Source organism: Hoplias malabaricus, chromosome 1, assembly GCF_029633855.1.
Source record: "Hoplias malabaricus isolate fHopMal1 chromosome 1, fHopMal1.hap1, whole genome shotgun sequence".
NCBI classification, from domain to species: Eukaryota; Metazoa; Chordata; class Actinopteri; order Characiformes; family Erythrinidae; genus Hoplias; species Hoplias malabaricus.
Genome location: NC_089800.1, coordinates 23,256,660 through 23,280,921, shown reverse-complemented (window position 1 = coordinate 23,280,921; position 24,262 = coordinate 23,256,660). Strand labels below are relative to the sequence as shown.

General features: G+C 38.8%; 1 protein-coding gene across 7 annotated transcripts; it reads right to left on the bottom strand.

Annotated features, from left to right (window-relative positions):
* Nucleotides 1–4,181: 4,181 nt before the first annotated feature.
* Nucleotides 4,182–21,916, bottom strand: bag6 (BCL2 associated athanogene 6). 7 transcript variants are annotated; one of them, XM_066659099.1, is made up of 25 exons: nt 21,836–21,916; nt 20,390–20,497; nt 19,206–19,323; nt 18,859–19,097; nt 18,348–18,419; nt 18,118–18,234; nt 17,837–18,027; nt 17,143–17,272; nt 16,631–16,834; nt 16,132–16,351; nt 15,940–16,005; nt 15,416–15,780; nt 15,150–15,231; nt 14,714–15,051; nt 14,322–14,595; nt 13,086–13,255; nt 12,883–12,936; nt 12,687–12,789; nt 12,256–12,380; nt 11,997–12,131; nt 7,328–7,381; nt 6,965–7,129; nt 5,943–6,063; nt 5,520–5,662; nt 4,182–5,051 (listed from the first exon to the last, which is right to left on the bottom strand). In XM_066659099.1, exons 2-25 carry the CDS (start codon nt 20,471–20,473, stop codon nt 4,956–4,958), a joined length of 3,666 nt encoding a protein of 1,221 aa, XP_066515196.1. In that variant the 5' UTR covers nt 20,474–20,497; nt 21,836–21,916; the 3' UTR covers nt 4,182–4,955. The 7 variants fall into 7 exon arrangements, with proteins under 7 accessions (XP_066515196.1, XP_066515133.1, XP_066515204.1 ...); XM_066659036.1 differs by lacking the exon at nt 21,836–21,916 and adding an exon at nt 20,976–21,140; XM_066659107.1 differs by lacking the exon at nt 21,836–21,916 and adding an exon at nt 20,976–21,140 and having other exon boundaries at nt 14,714–15,048.
* Nucleotides 21,917–24,262: the final 2,346 nt, after the last annotated feature.

Genomic DNA, 24,262 nt, shown 5'->3' with positions numbered 1-24,262 from the left:
CATCAAAGTGCGTGAAGCTTTTTTCCTCCGGATAAAGCCACCTCCAAACATCCACCAGGTTAAAGGACTCCAGAAAGTCCATGAGGCCTTTGAAACGATCTCTGTGTCCTCTGTTTTTGTTGTTGGACGTTTTGTCGATCTTGGCATCCATCACCGTGTTAAAGTCCCCTCCAAGTACAAAGCAGGTGGCTTCAGAGGCCTGGGTGAAAAAATCCCTCAACTTAACAAAATCAATCTTCTCATCTGTGGGATTATACACATTAACAAATACGAATTCCTGCTCCTGAATTTTGCAGCTGATAACAATGTACCTTCCTTTTTCATCCCCAACAACCTGAAGTCCTTCACAGCCCAATCCCTTTCGGAAGAGTATGGCCACTCCACGGCAGTTTCTTTTGAATACAGTATACACAGACCACTCAAAGTCCGGTTCTAGATTCTGAATTTGAATACTTCCTGATGGACAGTTAGTATTAGAACCAATGTGAGTCTCCTGAAGGAAGATCACATCAGCCTGGAGGACACGTAAATGACCGAAAACATATGACTTCTTCTGGGTTAAACCATTTACGTTCCATGAGAGAACTGAGAGTGTCTGATTCCTCTTAGAAACAACATTCATGATCAGGTCAGTTAGCTTTCTTGGTCAGTCCTAATGTGTGTTCAAATGACTGGTGGAACATATTCTTTAATCTGAATTTACCAGGAGGCAAGTCCATTTCTTGAATAGGAAATCACAGTCATGAAGGCATCCAGATTAAGCCCATAGTCAAAATACATTTTCTTTTCTCAAACACGGCCTGAATCAGAGGGAAGATCCAGAATGAAATGAACAATTACTGCATTAAAAGACGAATCACTTCTGAGAAAGTTACTTCCAACTATTACCTTTTATGGTTTCCTGCTTTCTGTAGGTGGTCTTTGCTCTAAGCGGCCTCCTCTGTATTTTCTGTAAACATCATTCATATATAAATATATATATATTCACTGTCTACAAAGATGCCACGATACCACAAATAGAAATCTTTAGTTCTCCATTGTTTAATAAAAAGCAGAAAGAGCTTTCATAAATACCTTATCATATGTCATCCACAGGATAAATCCAGAGCTGTAGCCAAAATATCCAAAAGTTAATTTGAGGCAGACATAACTGCTGTATCTTTGCCAAGCACCCCTGCAGTTCTGACGCTCCTCTTTCAGGGTGGATAAAAGGAGGAAGACAGATGTTTATCAATATTGGAATTGCATCCTCCCTATTGTCTTTCTCATGACAAACAAGACTCAACAAGTTTAGATGTGCTGGACCTTTCAAGTGCAGGGCATTTGTCACGCGAGTGCTTGTTTGTAGAAAGTAATCATTAAAAAATATGTATAAAAATCAGGTCAGGTATGATGGAAAAAAAAACCTTATTCAATTATAAGCCAGATGCTAGAGTTCCTAAGAAATCCTGTATTTATAAATGCATTTATATTGCATTACATCACATATATAACACCTTAGGACTGCTATGCCACTGTATAATTACTTATAAATAGATATAGCTACATTTATAACACTTTATAAGGTATGAGGTATGATTAATGGGTTGTTTTGGGCCTTTGTGTATTTGTTGTGTGATGTGTGTGTGTGTGTGGGGGGGGTGGGGGTGGGGGGGAAGGGAAGGGTTAGATTGTGTGCTCAGATGGTTTTGTATGAGTGCGCCTGGTATGTGACGACTGAATGGGGCAAAGCCTTATCCACTGTCTGGGAGACATTGTGGTGGTAGATAAGACTCGGTCACTCAACATCACTCTTCCTATATGTCACAGTGTCATTCTTTCTAAGCTATCGCCAACCACAAAAAGTACCATTCATTTTTTTTTCTTTCATTTCCATCAAAGTGTTTTGGGAATGTTTACTTCCAAAAAGCACGTCATCTTTAGAGTTAAGTGAAAAAAAAAGTAATATCCCTATAGTATTAGAATCTTCATTTAATGGAAACAATTACTCTAACCATCCGCTTAATCCTTGACAGAAACCTATTCATATTTTAAGATAACTTTGCATATTAAACCTGTAATAGCAGGAAAACTGATTCAAAACTTTGTAAGAAAGACAGAAAATACAGGCACATCACTTCCACCACTCCCAGAATGTGACTAATCACAATTACTGCTTCATTTCACAATCATACTGTTCATTTCTTGCCTGGTGAGTTCTCATTTTCAATAATGAAAACAAATTTATAACCACACATCAGAATTTAATGTTAATCCAAATGATGTAACCACTTTATTTTTACTCGTACCTATAGCCAGGTAAAGGAAAAGCATCTTCATATACCCCCCCATAGTAGTAATAATAATAATAATAATTTACTTACATTAAGAGCCTGAGGAACAGAGCATATATCACAGCATCTAATGATCTAGTGTTGAAAAGTTGACATGCAAAAATGGTTTAAATTCGCAGTTTTCATCTTTCAGTAAATTACAACTTCAAAGATAATCGCTGCACCACTCTCAACATATAGACGGACAGTGTACCTTTCCATATAACACAGCAACAAGTAATCCCACCCACATTTTCTCTTAGTCTTTACTTTCTGTATGTGTTCATTGTGCTTCCCTTATTTACATGCATTTACCAAGCCACACGGCTAGAGACGGAAGTAAGAGTAAACAGGTTTTAAGACATTCCATCATCGTCAGAAAATTGTCAGGTAACTGGTGAAGAGAACAAGAGATGAAACTGAGATATGTAAATTATACTTGATAAATCAACTTGTAATACTTGTGTGTGTGTTGCATACACACCTCTATGCAAAACTCTGACCAAAACCTGGCTGAACTACCTGTCCTGCTTATGTATTTATTTTTACTTCAACACATTATTTACAGAGAAAACATTGGCATGTGGCAAGTTTATATTCCAGTTCTATTTGCAGAGAAAGGACCGTGAAGAGGGACAGGAGACAAAACCAAGCCGTATATACTGATTAAACTCCTTGGTTCTACTCACTGTCCATTCTCAGCTCCACTGACCATACTGTAGCTCTACATTTATAGACTTGTATATATATATATATATATGTGTGTGTATATATATATATATATATATATATATATATATATATATATATATATATATATATATATACACACACATACACACACACACACTTTTACACATATGTAAATGTATATATATAAAACATGAAAATGTGAATGTGTATATATTAAAAAACAGACCGTTATTAAAATTAATCCATATAGTCAAGAATATCCAGAAACATTCACATCTAAACATATTTTACTGAAAAGAAATCCTTTTGGATTTATTGTAAATAAAATGTGTATAATATTATATATTTCGAGTTGTCAAGAAGATACATTTTAAATAATAATAAGTTCTTAATGTTTTGGCACAGTACATACACACATACATACTTGTGTGTGTGGTGTGTATTAGCGGATGTTCTGTGTGCAGAGCTGTAAGCAGTACATGAAGGAGGTGTTTATTATTGCATTGGGCTGAAACAGCTGAAACAATCTTCACTGAAGTACCAGACATTCTGGATGAAAAGACTTTATCACGTGGCATGTCTGACTAGCAAAATTACCCTTTAAATATGTACTCTGCATATTAACAGTCTGACCATTTCTTACTATTTAAAAAGAGCCATATTATATGCCTTTTCCACAAGTAAACAGTTCCCTGGGCGTCTTTATAAAATGTGTGATATGCGGTGGACAAAATACCACAAGGATGAAACAACCCGGTTCCAATCAGCACCTGTTCTTTTAAGGAAGAATGAGTCACATCAACAGAGTGACAACACTAAGATGAAAATCAGCAGAAACTGTGGATTTTAGCCTTTTTAACGGGTTCTCTATACTTTCTGTTCTCCTTTGGTTCAGTGTTTGTGGATTGGAAGGCGCTCCAGATCCCCAAATATATGTCAACATTAAGTGTTGAAAAGTGATATTTTAAAATTTGTCCTTTTTTAAAGGCCTACATACTTTGGGAACAGAGAAACAGCTACCAAAACAGGATCAATCCACCCGTGGCTGTAACATACATTATGAGTTTTATGAAACAGAAACATATTTAAAAATATTTTTCAGACTTTGATTAAACTAAAAGTGAAACAGTAAAAAATAAATAAATAAATCTGGTGCTTTTTTGTTTTAAAGCGGTTTAATCTTAGGCATTTTACATTCATGATGCCAAACCAGTTTCTTTACACAGCAGGAAGGAGAAAGGAGAAGAAGAAAAAAAAAAAAAAAATAGAAGATTTTCCAAAAAGAATACTATGTAACAATAATGTAATTTTTATTTTTATAATAATTTAAGTGATTTCCCTGGCTTTATTTTAAGCAAGTAATGAAATGAAGCAAGTTCTACCTAAGATCCAATCCAGCAATGAACATTCTCATTAAATATAACGAAGGTGCATTAGTACACACAGATCGAAATCCTGATAGAGTGTGAAATGGGAATATTTTAGATTGTACGCTTACAATCCAGAACAGAAAATATGTTTTTAAACCATAGTAGCTTTGTGCATGATCAGTTATTTGACATACACTTGTCAGGACTATGCTTGCATTGACAGTCACATATTTTATCTACAAAGTGTTTGTGGATGTGATTGTGGATGTTAAAAGACCGACAATATCCTGCATTTATTGCTACTGTTAGAATTAAGGCCTGTTACTGAGTTCTGCGCATCCTTTTTTCCTCCAACAACAGAAGCAAGACTTGTATAAAGCTGCACCAGAACAGTCCACAATGTTAGTAGGCATAATAAATTAATTTTAGGAAAGAATGTGATGCCAACACAAGATAAAATCGTAGGAATAAACAAATAGTATTTATTTTTTTTTTTTAATTTCCCAAAAAAAAAAAAAAAAAAAAAAAAAAGTGGGGGAAAAAAAAACTCCACAAAGACACACACACAAATAAACGCAGATTATGAGTCTGGTGAAAATGCTTTGTGCGTGTTAGGGAACCTTCTAGAACTGAAGTCAGGGTCCTCTTTTATTCGATCCTTGATGTCATTTTTCAACTAAGAAAGAAACAAAAATAATCAATAATTTTATTTTGACTTTAATTTTACACCGCTGTTACACCACTATAGTCCTATGCAGTATTATAATAAAACAACTATCAAAATAACCCTTTAAATGTTTAAACATAAAATATATCAGAGACCTTGGTATAACTGCCTAATTGTATAAAACTGATGTGTAAAGTTATGCCTTGGATGAATATCTAACAGAAGCCCTTAAAAATATTTTGATTACATGCAGTAGCCATCATTGTAGTTGCAATCAAATCATATTTAATCCTTTTTTTTTTAATAAGTAGTTAATTTTATTGAAAAAAAATCTATCATTTACATTGTTTCTAAAAAAAAACATTCTTACTTTTAGGTATATAACAAAGAAAAAATGAAACCTGACTTTTGAAACTTTTGCTGAAAGACAATGAACGTGTGTGTGTGTATGTATGTATGTATGTATGTATAAGATACCTGTTGTGTGTATGCTTCTTGAAGTTCGGGTCTCTCAAGGTCATTCTCTAAGGCACTGAGGGATGTGACAGGTGTGACCCCAGCAGACCTTGCGGCTTGGCTCACTGCTTCAGAAAGCGTGAGTCTCGGGCCTTCACCCTGTGCTGTCTGTAAGGCGCGCACACACACACACACATCACTGCTTGTTACTGCAGAGTCATGGAGTCTCTTAAAAAAAGACTTGGAGAACATTGTATATTGAAGCAACAAGTTTTTTTGTAAATCAAGAAGAGCTTAAAAAATCTTTACAAATTAAACAAAGTATCGTAAACACTCAGCTAAAACACAACATTTAAGTCACAGCATATGCCTATGGTGTTGAGAAAAGGAAAAGGCTAGAACTGTAAAAGGATTTCCTATCTTTAAGTGAAATGAAAACTGCACATGCCTCACTTACCTTCCTGCGCTTGGCTGGCATGCCATGCAAATATGCATCAGATAGCGGAGGCTGAGCCTTAATCTTCCTCTGGCTGAGTAGATCTTGTCTAATGATGGGAACCCAATCCTTTGAGGTACAAATAACACATTTTTAGTCTGTATTCAACTGGCAATTTAGTAAAGTATTTGTGAGATAAATGACAAATAAAGCCACAGGGCTACTTTTAAGGGCTGATTTGTTGACAACTGTGAGGTAATATATTGTAAAATACACCATGAATAAAAAAATAAATAAATAGAATAATTCATTCATTCATTCATTATCTGTAACCACTTATCCAATTCAGGGTCGCAGTGGGTCCAGAGCCTACCTGGAATCATTGTGTGCAAGGCGGGAATAATACACCCTGGAGGGGGCGTCAGTCCTTCAAAGGGCAACACACACACACACACACACACTTTGGAGTCGCCAATCCACCTACCAATGTGTGTTTTTTTGGACTGTTGGAGGAAACCGGAGCACCCGGAGGAAACCCACGCGGACACAGGGAGAACACACCACACTCCTCACAGACAGTCACCCGGAGGAAACCCATGCAGACACAGAGAGAACACACCACACTCCTCACAGACAGTCACCCAGAGGAAACCCACGCAGACACAGGGAGAACACAGTACACTCCTCAACAGTCACCCGGAGGAAACCCACACAGACACAGGGAGAACACACCACACTCCTCAGACAGTCACCTGGAGGAAACCCACACAGACACAGGAAGAAAACACCACACTCCTCACAGACAGTCACCCGGAGGAAACCCATGCAGACACAGGGAGAACACACCACACTCCTCAGACAGTCACCCGGAGGAAACCCATGCAGACACAGAGAGAACACACCACACTCCTCACAGACAGTCACCCGGAGCGAGAATCGAACCCACAACCTCCAGGTCCCTGGAGCTGTGTGACTGCGACACATAAAATAATAATTAAAATTTTTTAAAATAATCAGAACAAAGACTTACAGGTGGCAAAGCAGCTGCCCAGGCCTCAGCTTCTCCTGCAGGTTCTTCTCCACCCACTGCACCCCCTGTTTCATCTGCTAACCCACCAACTGCCCCTGCCTCCTCTGAGGTAGACATAGCTTCCTCTGCTGTGGTCGCTGGAGTGGGAGAAAGTGTGTCATCCATCTTGAGAAAGGGGAGACAGAGAAGTTAAAAATTAGGTTTGAAAACATAATAGCAAATCAATAATAAAGTGGATTTGTGTGCAATATATATATATATATATATATATATATATATATATATATATATATATATATATATATATATATATAAACACATTTTAATCCATTCATCTACAGTATACAAAGGTGAATATTATACCTCCACAGACTGATGTTCTGGCTCATTTGTGAGGGCCTCCCTTGCATTTTCATCCTGACAAAAAACATTACAGATATTAACAGAAATATTATATATATTATATATATTTACAGTAGAAGTGATCTATAATTATAAAGACTCCCATCTTTCAATCTACAGTGAAGGCCTTCTCCAAGATTTTGGAATGTGCCTGTCAGACTTTGCGCCACTTCATCTAGAAGAGCATTTGTGAAGTATCATCCCAAAGTATTTAATGGCGTTGAAGAAAGGGCTTTGCACAGACCCGAACTCACTCAACAATGGACTTTGCTTTGTGCACAGGGGCACAGTCATACTGAGAAAGAAAAGGTATTTCTCCAAACTACTCCCACACAGTTGGAAGCATACAATTATCAAAAATGTTTTGTTGTGCTGAAGCATTAAGTTGGTCTGGAACTCTGCAGTTACTGAATCAGAAGAGTGTTGGACACTTTTACACACTGCGTGACCACGCTCTATAATTTTATGCGGTCTGTCACTTCACAGATTTCATGGCTTGGTGCTTAATTACACACACATATTTTGTCTCTGTTAAAAGGAAAGGGAAACTCGTTTGTAAATAAATTTTGTGCAAATGAACTTACATGCATTTGCACAGAATTTGGCATGCAAATGATTCAGATGAGATTTTTTATTTATTTATTTATTTTTTTAAAGTGAGTCAAGCCAAGAGACATTCATTATAGTGTTGTTTTTAAAACAAAAAAAGTTTTTTTTTAAAAACTACTCTCTACAGTTATCATCTTAATGCATTGACAAGTATGTGTCTGGTTTGAAAATTCAATAGGATAGTGTTGTAGGGGGTCAATTACACCATTTTTCCTCCAGTTGACAGTTCTCTGGTCTTAATAAAATGTCTGCAAGGCATTTTATTAAAACGTAACAAAAGGATCAGACAACACAGCAGCCCCCTGCCCTGTATAAACAGCCCTTTTCCTTTAAATTCCTTGTGTGTAGCCAAGATGGATACTGATTAAATTCTCTCATAAGAAACTTGACTTTTGAGATTTTTAATTTTCAGATACCGGCCAGGTCACCTCCAGTGAGCTCCACTTCCACTAGTTCCAGATCCTGTGAAATACCTACCATGTTTATAGTGACCAAACGCCTGGAAAGAGGAATCAGTGGCAAGAAAATAATGTATGGATGTTCCAAAGCCAAATTATTTTGTGTTAAAATATTTTGTAGTAGATGAATATGGTTTAGACTTTCTGATCGCAACCTTCCCCCCAGAAACCAAATAACATTTGGTGTCTCAAATTCTGGATACGGAAGCCATAAAACTGGTCTCCAGGGGGCAAGAACAGAATTCAGCTTAAGCCCCAAAGTCACAGACTCTATAGATGATTTCCCTAGAAGTTATTCCCTCTGTGAAATGGCTTTTAAAGATTGTTAAACCTAAAGAATCAAACATAACTTAACTCCTTAATAATGTCCTTCAAAGTTTATCACATGGTAAACAAGGCCACTTCTCCCTCAGAATTGTCACCTGCTAAGGCTGTCTCTGAGCTAAGTCCAGGGAAAGAAGTGGACAGGTGGATGGCCGCTGCAGCATTGCTATGAGGCCTGTGTCTGCGAGGGGCTCTAGAAAGCTCTGGCGCCTTTGAAGTCCTCTGCTCGCATCGTCTCCACTCATCTCCAGGGATGAGGTCATGGTTAATTTCATTCCATAACAGAGGCTGGTGTTGAGTATATTGCTGGGATAAACTATAACCCTTTTAGAATTTTGGGTAGTTATCACAGAGAAATTCACTCATGTATTAATCTCCCTCCTTCGTCATGTATCGCTGTAGTCCATTCATTATATGAATGTATAATAAACATTCAATATCTGATATTACTTTAAATTAACCAGTGATGCTATATAAAAAAAAAAAAGAAGAAAAAAAAAAAAAAGAAGAAAAAAAAAAAAAGGAATTCTTACTTTCTGGTCAAATTCAGTTTTGGAGCCAAGAACCCTTCAGTGGATTATTAAACATAGTAATTCATTAACAATAATTAATTATAGCTAATCCTGCTATATTATATTTACTGTTGCCCAATATGATGGCCTCCTTGTCCAAGCTGAAATTGGACAGGTATAAATTCTACATTTTAATTCAATGGCACTCAAATGTGGGGTCATGATACTACAATTTATATTATATCCTTCTTAATTAATCTTTCTCAAATGTAATCTTGAAATACCTATGGTATTCATGTGTTGAAGGATTACATAATTAATATGATTTTGGTCTTAACTGCACCACGTCCCTGAAACTGATTAAGAGGAAAAGATGAGGATGACGTCAATTGGCAAAGGAATGACTTTGTCCTAACAAAAGTGTCACAAATAATCGGTGATGTCGCAACTTCAGGGAGGTTCTGGTCAGAAAAGAACAGTTTAGAAAAAGGGAAGACATAAGGCGTTGGTCATCACACCTAATTCAACACACTAGTGCGCAAACATTAAAAAGGAGAGATAAGAGGACGTTGTGGTGGAAGGAAAAGAAAAAGCAGAAGAAAATGCAGTAGAGAGGATGTGAAAAAGGTCACGTGGTGCATTGTGTAGTATGATATGATGAATGTGTATTAATTCCTAATATGAAATTTGATTTTCTGAGGTGTTTATTTTAAATACCCAAACTTTAGCTCGTTTCAGAGACATCTCCTCCACACAAGCCAGATGGAATTTCAGATAACAGAGAGCAGGCTCATAAACTTCTCCAAGGACCCTTTTTAATGACCCCAGGACCCACAGGGTCAAGAAAAGAATCTTTGCAAAATGCAGAAGGACACACAGACCCACCTTTATTCCATGTCCTCTAAGAACTTTTTAAAGGCTGTTAACTCTAAAAGACTCAAACATCCCAAAGTTCTTACATGGAAAACAAGTTGTATATGGGCACAACTGTTTGAAATGAATTCCATTTAGACAATCAAACCAGGTGGAATTAATTTACATGTGTTTAAAATCATTTTTGTTTTATATGAATTTATGTAGAACCAAGGTAGCCACATACTATGTGTGTAGTTGGTTAATAATTATGTAGAACATGGTTGTCTTGATGATATTACTATGTGTTAGCATCTAATCTTTATATTGCAAAAGTATGATTCAAAATCTTGGAGATTCATTTAAAAAAGATGGTCTTCAAGCCTTTGTCTTGTCAAGTGTCATAAATTCTATGTGATGCCACTACCAAGGTACAGGAAACAGCCAATCAGGAGCAAGAATCGCTCCAATTCTCTCTCATTGAGGACGAATCATGTATTCGGGGCGGGTTTTTTAAACTCTGGTAAAAGCCAGCCACACACCATGCGGAGAGGAAGACGTTTTTCTGAAGAGGAAGACATTATTCTCATAGTCCAGAAAGAACAGATTTTTGTATTTTAATTTTTATCTTTAATAGAAAACTATAGTTAGAAGAGCTATAGTTTAACTCCAGCAAAAATTCAATGCCACATCCAGAGCACTGGAGGAGACCAGACCTCTGACACTCAAAGTGGTGACCAAAGCTTCCGGACCAGCGACGGAGAAGGCCACACACACCCTCAGAATGACCTTCTGAGCAAAGGCCCAGGAGAGACCTGCTCTCTCCCAAGATGTCTCTCTCGCCCAAGGCGGCAGATCAGAGATGACGGAGAATCCCCACAGAGACATTCCAAGCACCACCAGCTCCGACGGAGGGGTTTGAACAGGGAGAGGAACGCCCGTGGCTGCAACCTACAAGGCCCGCGTCTGCAATTCTCCAGGAAGTCGTGCTGGAAAGCACCGTCAGTGACATGCTCCCTGTCCATCTCCGGATACGTAAGGTCACATGGTCTCATGTCTCTCATGGCTCATGGGTTGGTACTGAAAGTTTGCTGGGATAAACAATAGCCTTTCTTAGACCTTAGGGTAATAATTATCATAGAGAAGTTCCCTCATATATTAATCTCCCTGTTCCCTCATGTATCGCGGTAATCCATTTCATTATATGAATGTATAATCAATATTTATTATTCTATTTTACAATTAATAAACCAGTTATGTGATAAAACCAATCCTTGGTTATTTGTTTGTGTGTGCACCTTTCTTGTACGGAATTATAATTTCTAGTTCAGATTCAACTTCAGAGTCAAGAACCCATGGCGGGTCAATGAGCATAATTCATTAATAATAGTTAATTCTAGCTAATTCTGCTGTACAATATGTGAAGATGGCCTTCTTGTCTAAGCTAAAATGAAGACAGGTAAGGACACCACATATTATTTAATGGCTCTCAAACATGGAGATTAGCAGAATTAATTAAATAATTAATTATTAATAAAATAATAATTAATTATCGTTGACTTCGCTATGTAGTGCTAATGCCACCGCAATGTGTGCATACTATTTCCACTACAATTGTATTATTGAATGTATAATCAATATTCAATGTTTGACATTACATTTAATAAAGTGTATGCACTGTTTCTGTTCAGAATCCTTACTTTGTGGTCAGATTAATTTTCAGGTCCAAGAACCCTTTAGCGAATCAATCATAATAAAATTAATCAAATATTGAATCCATAATTAATTATACCTGATCCTGTTATGTGTCTATGTTTATTATATCCCCATATTCAAAAATATCCCTGAATACACCTCTCATAAATCAGTTCTCACCTGGGTATGGGCAATATAATGGAGGATTTGCTCTTCTGTAACTGGGATATGCTCCAAAATGACCTGCAGTCGCATAGTCATCATACTGGTCAACCAGTTCACCACATTTGGGTTCACTTCTGCTGACATTGTCCTCTGGAGTGGACGAGAGAGGAAAAAGAAAAAAGTACTGACTTCATCTTTACTTTAAAAAATAAATAAATAAATAAATAAATAAAGATTTACAGTGTGAGAGAATTCACTCCGGTATAACACTAACTATGCGGTTGTTGATGACTGAAGTAAGAGCATCCTGCTCTCCGCTCAGACAGTACAGATTAAGAGCCAAACACTCGAACAGAGCACGGTTACACAGTTGCAGCAAGCGTGGTCCAAATGTGTTGTCTACAAAGAAAAAGAAATTAAACCACAGTGTTACACGCATTGATTTATATTTCAGCAAAGGTCCATGAAAATACACTTAAGCATTCCTCACATGTGAAATGTTTTATTCTCTGTACTTAATTCACACAGTGCCTCCTCTTTTTTTTTTATTTTTATTTGTTTATTTTTTTTTAAAAGAGTTCTCTGGCTAAAAATGCTTTGAAATATTATACATTCGGACATCTACTGAGGACATTCACCCTGTAGATTCTTTATCAGCTGTTTAAAAAAAGACATTTTAATGTATTTAACTGCTCCTGGACACACCTGTGCAGTGGAGAATGTGTGTAGCAATGGTTGTAAGTTGCTGTCTTAGAAACGATCGGTTTGTCTGAGTGATATCAACACCCTCCCGGACTGTAACTGTTGACTAAGAAATAAAAAGGAAAAAGTACTAAAGATCATACACAAACCATATCACACATACTGGGAATAACACTGAGAAATAAGCTGATATACTTACAAAACTCTCAGTGATATATTCATCAAGTTCTCTTATCAGGTCATTAGCAGCTGCCTTTTTAGAGAAAAGACAATGGGAAAGTTACCAAAGAGAAAACATATAAATAGTGAAAGAAAAAAAAAAAAAAAAACACTGTCAAAAATATTATAGTAACATACGATACTCAAGCAACATATTTGAGTCAGAAAAAAATGGCAACGTACTGTGATGTTGGCCTCTGTGGGCTCTCTGCCCTGCAGGTAATGTTCTGAAAAGAACTGGGCCAGCTGGGGCTGGATGCGGCTCAGTGGCTGGGCCTGACCATGAAGCAGCAGCACCATGTCCACCATGGAGAAGTTCTGACAGACAAGTGTCAGGAGGTCCCCAAAGAAACCTATGAACACAAAGAGTTTCTTCAGTTTCTGATTACGTAACTCAGAATACATACATTAAACAGAGACAAGAGATAAAAAAAAACATAGTTGTGTGATCTTATGGTGACATTTATAATGTGGCTGCTGTTTCTTCATTTTATCAATCAAGCATAAATTCAATATCAGCATTCTGTACAATTATAAAAACAGTAGTGGTGGGCGATCGATATCTCGATTAATTGTACATTTTACCACGATTACGATTACGAAGTCTTGTGCTGTAAATATGTTCCAGTTTTTTCTAATGTCGCTGGAAGCTTGTTCCTCACTTGTTTTTGGAGCACTGTTTATATTTAGTATGTGATTGTGTTTTAGTCGCTGAACTCAGTGAGACTTTAGTCTCAGTGTTGACAATTTGATTTTTTGTTCATTGTCGTCTCATTAATTATAGTCAAAACAGAGCACGTCCACACCACAGACGCTGTGTTTTTCTTTGGTGTGTGCTGCTCGAGTCTCTTGGTCGGCCTCGTAGTTTATGTTCTCCTCCATGTGGCAGAATCATGTAATACACAGCCTGGTAGTGTGGTTTTAAAGGGATAGTACATAAGCACACAGTGGGAACACAACAAAATAAAAATAATCAAGTCTATACTAATCTTGTCTATAAGTCTACTAATCTTGTCTATAATCAAGTCAAGTTCAAGTTGCAGTTGTATCATATGATTGCTTTCATAAGAAAATCTCTGTATTTGGACTGGGCAATTAATTGAAAATGAATTGAAACCAACATTCAGAACTTCAAATCAACATAATCTTGTCTATATCGATCAAGTCTTACTGCAACTTGAACTTGACTTGATTATAGACAAGATTATGTTGATTTGAAGTTCTGAATGTTGGTTTCAATTCATTTTCAATTAATTGCCCAGTCCAAATACAGAGATTTTCTTATGACAGCAATCATATGATACAACTGCAACTTGAACTTGACATTAAGTTACAGATGTCAAAAGCATGCAAGTTCCAAAGAGCACACCATGGCAATGTGCGGTGTCACACACTATGTCTGTTCTGACAAAATCTTACCCACAGCTTCTCCTGTGCTGGGTGTGAAAATGTTGCTGGTCTGAGAGAGTCTCTGGATGAACTGAGCAATGCTCTCTGTATTACTCTGAGGGGAGCCTAGAGATCCCATCATGGTGGAGAGGACCCCTTGCACTATCCCGGTGAAGAGCTCAGTATTCATGACTTCTTCAGCTGCGCCCACATTAGGGTCTGACTGAGGTTCGTTAGTTGATGCAGTAGAGGTGGGGGCTGTGGGTTGGTCTGTGGGTGGCTGAAATTGGGCTTGCTGGGATGCCTGATGAAGGACATGAAATTATATTACATTAGAGAAGCCAGAAGGCATTTAATTGGCAAATGTGTGAAAGGTATAAAGCACCAAAATAGCATGTGTTCAGGAATGACATCTGTCTGACCTGTATGAAGTCAGTGACTCCCTGAATAAAGGCAGGTATTCCTGGCATGTTCACAGTTACAGAGGGACTAGCTCCAGGGGCCTGGCCAGCAGCAGCAATCCCTCCACCCAAGAGGGAGCCAAGAATCTGGTCCAGGTTGCCTTCAAGAGGAGGCCCTTGAGGAGGTGTGGGGGCAGCACTAGGCTGAGGAGTAGAGTTTGCAGTGGTGTTGGTGGTGTGTGTGGATCCTGAGGCACTTGTGGTAGCAGCAGATGTTGATGTGAAGGTTGATGAGGAGGAAGAGGAGGATGAAGTGGAGGAAGTAGAGGAGGAAGAGGAGGTAGTGGCTTGACTGGCTGCTGAAGAAGAGAGAGAGAGATCATATTTAGGTTTACAAAAAGTGTGGCTGTACTGTATTGCATCCACAGATATGGAAATGCAAAGTTTGTAAACATACCCATTTGGCCAGCTCCCGTCAATAGTTGGCCCACCAGTCCACTGATCATTTGGTTAAGTGCTGCTGGATTAATAGGTGTAGCCTTTCAAAAGAACAAAAATATCCAGAATTTAAGCACATGAAGTGTAACTAAGCTATATAAAATTGCCATATTTTGACCAAAAGTTATAGTTACAAAAAAAGTTAGCAAAATTATCAACCTCTCAGTGCCATAGAATTTCTAACTATCCAATTAATGAATAATACATGAATGTTAAGGCATGAACCTGGCCTGTCTGTTGGCCCATTGTTGGAGGAACAGCAGCTCTCAGATTGATGGTAGCTCCTCTGGTTGTGAAAGAAGGGTTTGCCATCCGATGAGTAAAAGGAGGCAGTGTGAATACTACCCTGGCCTGGGGAGGGTTAGGGGCCGTTGTAGAGGCAGTAGGGCCTACACCAGCAGCACCTGTACCAGCAGAGCCTGTACTAGCAGAGCCTGTACCAGCAGAGCCTGTACCCGGGGTAGGGGTCTGTTGTCCCTGCTGTCCAGAAGTGGCAGCATTTGCCATGGCCATGGCTTGCTGGGTAACTTGGTTTACAATGGCTTGCATGAACTCTGGAGGTAGACCAGGTATTTGGATCGGAGTTGTGCCTAGAAGGTTTGGAAAATACATTTGCACACAGGCACATGAATGACAACACTATTTCTAACATTATATCAACCTCTGAAATATGTTGTGTAGGCTATAAAAATGTACATGCATGTGCAACTTTTCTTGTAAAACTTATAAGGAAAAGCATTCACTCTCACCAGGTTGTGTAGTACCAGCAGCATTCTGTGGCCCTGTAGTTGAACTTTGCGCATTGTTTCCAGTGTCTGAAATTAAAATAATAAAGAGATGCATGTTAAAACATATAGTTTAGAAACGCACACATGCGCATGTGCAAACGCAAGCACACCCGCATGCATACATTCACACTCCCAGACACACAAAAAACCCACCATCAATGTTAATCTGCATCATGACCACTGGCTCCATGGTTTGATGGCTTATTCGTATCACTCTGGGCCCTGGCTGTCCCGCTGGCTGATTGACCATACCTGGCTGTGGGTTGGGGGTCGGTCCTTGCCCTTGCTGCTCTGTTTGACCAGTAGCTTGTGATTGACTCTCAGCTGTTGGTCTGCCATTGGCTGACATGGTCACTGTGGTTCCCAGATTAACCTGTACAAATGTATAACCACAAATGATGAAAAAAATAATAAAACAGCTTATGAAACTGTAGCTGAATAACACTTCTTTCAATATGTCAAATCTGTAATCAGACAGATTTACAGTGAAGTCCGTTTTGTGTTCATTCTGTATCAGTTTCAGAAATAAATAATCAAGTAGAAATGTCTTTTTGACTGAGTATTTACGGACCATTCACAGAATAACTGCTATGTAATAGCAGTTTATCATGTTTCTGTCTGATCTGGCAAAGCTGAATAAGCAGTCTCTTACCTGTATGGGAATGTGCGGCACTCCACCTGGTGTCAAAACAGAGGAAGTGTAGTGAGACATGGGCCGGATCACGTGCAGGTGACGGGGAGGAGCACTTGAAAGATTACACCGCAAGTCACTCAGTGCAACCAATGCATTCCCCAAGAGCCGAAGAGCCTCCCCAACCAGGTTAAGAATACGCTGATCCTCCTCTCTCTCCTGTGTCTGGAGTAAAAACATTTAATACAAGAAAGAGAGTCATGTGAACTCCTTGCAAAAATAAAAGGAACAAGCAATAGGTTGGATATACTGTTTGTAGTATATCGCTTTCAGTACTCTCCCATGAAATTAAACTATTCTAATGGACACCAGTATGTGTACACTACATTTACCAGGATACAACATGCTCATTTTATCCCCAACCCAGGAAAAGCAAAACAACTCCCAAGTCAAAATTAAGCACTGAAACAATTAATACATTTACAGTAGCAATGATACTTTGCAGTTGGAAAATACAACTGTCCTCCGCTTACATTATTGTTGTAGTCAGCAGTGGTCGCTGACTCAAGGATGGAGTGGGCTCTTTGGATGAAGGGCTGCAACCTCTCTTCTACTCTCCTCAGCTCAGATAACATCTCTACCAGCTCTGCAGGGCTGGGGTGACTGGGTGAAATACAGGAATACACAATATATGTTTAATTGACATCAATTTTAAACATAGTGAAAAATATAAACTAATTTCTAATAACTGAATGTGTTGGCACTTATGTGTGCACAATGTGTTGGGGGGGGGGGTCCTGAAATCTCATTCTTAGTATTTTTAAGGTTTAAATATCTAATAGTAACATCTATGTAACTACTAAGTGGAGATACACATGGTAAAACACTAGCAGTTTTCCATAGCATCAGGACATTAAAGCAAACTAAAGAAGCCGGAACTTAAAAGGAACATTACATGGAGGTCACATGAATCCCTACTGTTTTAAGACCACTGTTGGGCATTGCTTCTCACAGTCATCTCACTTTTCATCATGCATCATTTTGAAACAAACATACAAGATCGTTTGCTGAATTGTCCTTTTCAGGACAATTGTTGAATCATATCTAGGCCTAATTTTATCTTTATAAGTCCATTAACATTACTTATAATAACTGCATTTCATGAGATTTTAAAATTAAAAACGGTTTGACAGATTCAGTTTGAGGAATTAAAGTGTCTGGACTTACCTGGGGCCAGAAGGAGGAGGAGGAGGTGTGCCTTCAGTCTGAGTGGCAGATGATGATGATGATGATGGAGGGGAGCTTGATGGAGGGGGAGAGGTATCCATGGGTTGGACAGAGGGAGAAGGTGTGGAGGTGGAGGAAGAAGGGGCAGGTGCTGAATCTTCCTGAGGTGAAGAGCCATCAGCAGACTGACCCTTTAAAAGTATAACAATGTGATATTTACATATAAACAGGCTTGCATCACCTAAAAAGAACATGACATGCTTTTCTAAACTACACAATACCTCAAGTCTCTGAATCAGAGCAATGGTGTCCCTCAACAAATTTTCAGCTAAGAGCAGTCGAAGCCTAGGTTCACTCTGCAGTGACTGCTCCAAGTCAACATTCACAGAGCTGCTGTTCTAGAAGAAGAAGATACATCATCCAGTAAATTATACGTATTAAACAAATATACAATTTACATTGTCTAACAATAGAACCATTTTCTGAGGGCTTATGATTTTAAAAGACCTACCCCAGTACTGGTGCTGACACGTGAATTCCTAACACCCTCACCTAGACCAGACATCATCTGCTGGATAGACATCTGAAAATCAACAGTAAAGTAATTGCATTTCAACTTTAATCTCTCATTATTTTCCATTTCTCAAACCTCATTTGCTCAGTGTGCAAAACTGTTTCATTCAAGCATTTAAGTTTAAATGGATAATTCAAGCAGGGCCATATATTAAACTCCTTAGAGATTCAATGAATAATTCGAACAGGCCACATTGTAATTTATACTGCATTAAAAAGGTGGAAACTTAATGTTCTCAGGCAACAGGACATTGCCTCATTGAAGGCAGAATGTACAACTACCAGGCCCACATATGGCGCCTTTAATCTATGCAAAAGCTATGGCATATATTTTCACAAATACATAGACACTAGAAAAACCTTGAACTGTTTAATCTAACAGCTGGGTTCCTATAAGAATCATGCAGTAAAGAATATTTTTGATGCCATCATAAAGACATGGTTCATACCTGAATTTGCTGGGGGTCCATGACGTTCACTGGAAGATTAAGGGTACCAAGCATAACATAGCTATTGGCATTGCGGTCATGTGTGGGTCCATGAGGCATACCCTGAGATGTTGTGGAAGGGTTGGTGTTTCCTGACTGTGAGCCACCTGAGGTCCCAGGTATTCCACCTGAGCCTGATCCTGGCTGGGTTGTCTGAGGAGGGGCACGCTCCACCAAGTGGATCACTTTACCATTTACATCTGCCAGGAAGAAAGCAAAAGCGGCAATGAATTCATAAAAATTAGAACACAAAATAATAATAATAAAAAAAATATAATAATGATAAAAGAGGAATTGACAGAACGTACTATATTCTGTCAGAGTTTTCTCATCTTGAAGCACTCTTCCCTGGTAGATCAGCCTCTGTTTGTCGACAGGTATTCCAACAGATGGGGATATATGTTCTTTGAACTCTTTCACTGTCATCTAGTGAACAGACGATACTGTCAACAGCCACACTTTAGAGCAGTCACAAGAAAATATACAGCACTTTGTGTGTGTGTGTGTGTGTGTGTATACACAAACTCCATTTCACAAAATACTGTGCTCCTGTATATTTATTTATGTTTTGCTGAGTTTTAACTTGCATTTGTGGATGCAGTGACCCAGTCATTTACAGATTAGTGAGCAGCATCCCATCTTTACTTCTGAAATACTCTGAGATGCTCTTATTAAACCCAATGATGACACAGGCCTGTTGTTATTTAAGCTCATTTCTTTTACTGTAGCAATACAAAATTTCAACCAAAATTTTAAAATGTGTTGTTGCCATCTAAATCAAAACAGCCCCCCTACAATAAGTAAATAAAAAAATTGCTCTTTCAGATTTAAGATTTAAACGTTGTCTTTTTTTATAGAATTTGCACATTGTTGCATTCATTTTCATTCACATTTTGCACCAACTTTTTAGGAAAAGATGAGTGTGTCTCACAAACAAACACATGCAGAGGTCAACTATGATCACATCTATGTTTCTACACTCACGGTCTCTCTTTTAGTTCCACTGATCACACAGGAGTCCTTGATGGCTCTACAATTTCATACTGTTCCTCTGCATTCTTTGTTTGCCCTGTTTCACCCTGTTCTTCATGTGTGATTTGGGTGGTGGATCACTCTGTGTGCTGCACTGACACTGACACAGTGCTGATGTATTAGTTTGTGTGGTGCTGGTAAAATTGGATCTAACACAGCAGTGCTACTCGAGTTTTTCATACTCTCAGTATCACTGCTGGACTGAGAATACTCCACCAACCAAACACATCCAGCAAACAGCGTCCTGTGGGCAGCATCCTGAGACGACTGATGAAGAACTAGAGGACGACCGACACAAACTGTGTAGCAACAAATGAGCTAATGTCTCTACAAGGTGCATCAACAAGGTAGGTGTGTATAACAGAGTGGACTGCGAGTGAGTTTAAAAAGTCTGCAGTAGCATCCAAATCAAACCAAGCACAGCGCGGCTCTGACAAAAACTGGTTAGAGGCTGACTCACCTGTGATCTCACGGTGTAACTTCTGCTCTGCGAGTCCAGAGTTTTGACAGTGACTTCTATGTCACCGTTTCCTTGCTCCTCCATGGCAGCTGGCAGTATATTAAATTACTATGTGGACGACATGTATAATTAGTGGAACAAACAGCAATCTGTTTCCTTCGTATAAACAAAAGCAGAGCTTATATTAGGCTGCTTTAATATATATGTATACAAATATACCGTTCTAAACTTGCGAATTAGCGCCGCAGTAACCGAACGATTTAATGAGAAATGGAGAATTCGAATAAGAAAAAAACTTCTGCCACACTAGCCGCTTGCTAACATCATTGGCTAAATGTAGTGCTAACTCAAAACACTTTAATCGACATGAGCTAAACTGCAAGTCTAATGTTAAATAGCATCAACGTTAAACGGCGCCAACTTACTCAAATTAATTTTACGTACGAAAGTGCAGTTTGGACACCGGTGGCTAGCTAAAGACGCAAGACGTTACAGAAACGACCAGAGGGTTCGTTAGCTGAAGTTAGCTAGTATCGCTAACGTAAACACTCCTGTAAACAAACAGCAAGCTTGACTGGTCCACTACCTTGGCGTTATATCCTCGTATTGGTTCAGCAGCCTTGACTTTGATATTTAAATACTTGTTTTAAAAATATTTGGTGTTACCCCAGTGTTATTAAACGCCGCTAGTTACGGAGCTAGCACTGAAACACACTAGAGTCCAGTGGCCTCAGCTCTGACGCTGCTCTGAGAGAGACGCCCATTTCCTATCAACGTCTTCATTTCTCTGGAAACTTCCCAGCGAGTCATTTTCTACAAGAAGGCAGATCTGTTCAAAGTACACGTTTTTTGTGTTTTTCTAAGTGTAAGGGAACACATCCTCTTTCCAGTAAGCTAATTTAATTATAACACTATCATTTTCTGCATATAACTTCTGTTGGCAATAAATAAATAAATAAATATTAAAAAGAACACTTTTGCAAAACCACATTTAATTTATTCACCACCCTAATAACCAAATTTAATTAAGTCACAAAATGAACAATAATTTTGCATTAAAATATTCAGCAATATATTCCATGTTTAAAACTAAACAGAATGTTATTTGACCCACTGATATGGTGACGTTTGTTTGTTTTTGGTATCCGTCCTTTAAATAGACTATAGTAGCCAGTAATGACTTCCATAGTCTGTCCACAGTGAGTTTTACAACCTTTTATGGCTCGGGTGAAAATTAAAATCAGAGTAGGTGTGTTTATTAATTAATTAATTTTTTCATTGTCTGTAAGCAAGTATCCATTTCATGGTCTCGGTGGGTCCAGAGCCTACCCAAAATCACTGGGCGCAAGGCGAGATTGTAGCCTGGAGGGGGCGCCAGTCCTTCACAGGGCAACACATTCACTCACACACACACACCTACGAACACTGAGTCCCCAATCAACCTACCAACGTGTGTTTATGGAGCATGAGGGAAACCGGAGTACCTGGAGAAAACCCACGCAGACACAGGGAGAACACACCACACTCCTCACAGACAGTCACCCGCAGAAAACCCACACAGACACAGGGAGAACACACCACACTCCTCACAGACAGTCACCCGGAGGAAACCCACGCAGACACAGGGAGAACACACCCCACTCCTCACAGACAGTCATCCGGAGGAAACCCACGCAGACACAGGGAGAACACACCACACTCCTCACAGACAGTCATCCGGAGGAAACCCACGCAGACACAGGGAGAACACACCACACTCCTCACAGACAGTCATCCGGAGGAAACCCACGCAGACACAGGGAGAACACACCCCACTCCTCATAGACAGTCATCCAGAGGAAACCCATGCGGACACGGGGAGAACACACCACACTCCTCACAGACAGTCACCCGGAGGAATCCCACGCAGACACAGAGAGAACACACCACACTCGTCACAGACAGTCACCCGGAGGAAACCCATGCAGACACGGGGAGAGCACACCATGTTGAGCAGCCTCAAACAGTGCAACAAACATCACAACATACAGACCCTGAAACATCTGCAGTATGCAGATCTCCACCGTTTTAGGACAGTGCCTGAAATCCACAAATGCTTGCATTGATCAGTATCCATTTTCTCAAAGACAAAGCCTTCCAATTCAGCATCGCAGCATTAGCAGCGGCCTGGCTGGCAGTTCTCCACCTGGTCTGATAATGAATGTGACAGGATTAAACTGAAGCACCATGCAGAATCTCTGATTATGATGATCCTCAACACTCAGTGATGTAATTGCACCTTGAAAATATGCCAGTAATCCCAGGATTAGCATCATTAACATGCTCAGAGCGCAGTAAACCTCATTTCCATATCACAGAGTGCTGTTTCATAAGTGACATTTCTGCTGGGTTGGGCAGAAGAACCTGTGAGAAGTAAGAGATTTTTACTTTATGGGTAAATGCAGTTTGGTTGCATCCTTTTTATTTGGTTACTAAACTGAGCCAGCACCCTTGGGTTACAATCACATCATGAGTGTCACATCAGTGCAATACAATATAAATGGAACACTTTTTTATGTTTAACACAGTGACACCAACTTATAGATAATGTGAGAAAGAATAGGCAACAGTGGTTTTAAAAGAGTTTTCTGTACGATCAAAGAGACTTTACAATATCAACAGTGTTAGTACAGGGCAATTCCAGAAGCATCTACACTGATGAAAAGTGGTTCTTTGAGGGGCACATTTTGATCATTCAGCTGATCTAGTTCATTTTCTATTCTATTCAATAATGTAAATGGAAAATAGTTTGATGGAAATATATAGATGTGCACGCAAACATATATAAAAGTGGTTTTATTGTATTTAAATGCAGTTTTGTAATAGAATATCATAGTAGTTTTCATTTTATCAGAACGGGAGTGTGGAGAATGAGCACAGGACTCTTTACAAAACATAAAATTGGGTTGTTTCTTTGTTATAGTGCATGCTTTTGTTAGATTCATCTGCTTTTTTATGCATGTGAAAGTAACAAACACAACCAACTACAAAACACACAATAACTAATGTCTCCTTAGAATGATCCCAGTACAAACAATTTGCAAGTGATCTGAGATGCAGATAAAGTAGATCCTGAATATGAATGTACATGTGTGCTGTTGTTGTTCACTCTTAGTTAAGGGACTGGTGAAATCGAAAGAGGACTCTACGGGGAGGATGTTTGACAAGACCAGAACTGCAGGACATCCTGAGCCGTGGGGGTGTGTTAGTAGTCACCACCTACAGTAGAGCAGCCCATCAGGAAAAAGAAGCCTGCTGTGAAAACAACCTCATCTCCATCCTCTGCGAACAGGTACACGATTAACAGGACTCTTCCAGCCAGCTGCGTTCACTCTCTGCCTGCTTTATGTTAATGGGCCTGATGGTGTGGGATACGTTTCTTTGTGCTGGATAATACATAAATATGTTGCAGGGCTGTGTGATGTCCTTCAATGTGCATTAACTATAGCAAAAGTGAAAAAGTGGGAAAAACAACTTAATATATTTTTGGTGGCATTCAAAAAATAATTAAAAAAACATTGTTTTATAAGTATTTGATTTGTAAGGGACTCACTCACTCACTGATTCATTGACTCAATCACTCACTCACTCAGCAGCAGGCTGAAAAGTATGTGTCTGGGGGCACAATTAGCATTCAAGTAGCTTTAGTGCTATAGTGTATGGCCTGTATATAAGATTTAAATGTGTGTTTGTTTAAAACTGCAATTGTTTTGAAAAACCCTGTAGTAATTTGCACAATTTTTCATCAGTGAATCATTGAAAAATATAAAAAATTCAGCCAGCCCTGCTCTACTCCTCTGTTCATCTTTTTTGCATCAACTTCATCTAAGAAAA

Bases quoted from the DNA above. Each gene is read 5' to 3' on its own strand.
- bag6 (XM_066659099.1), bottom strand. From the start codon at position 20,473: ATGGAGGAGCAAGGAAACGGTGACATAGAAGTCACTGTCAAAACTCTG. The intron at 12,790-12,882 runs GTAAGTATATCA...TTTATTTCTTAG, and splicing joins AATATATCACTGAGAGTTTT to TCAACAGTTACAGTCCGGGA. The intron at 5,052-5,519 runs GTATCTTATACA...TTTCTTTCTTAG, and splicing joins AAGAAGCATACACACAACAG to TTGAAAAATGACATCAAGGA.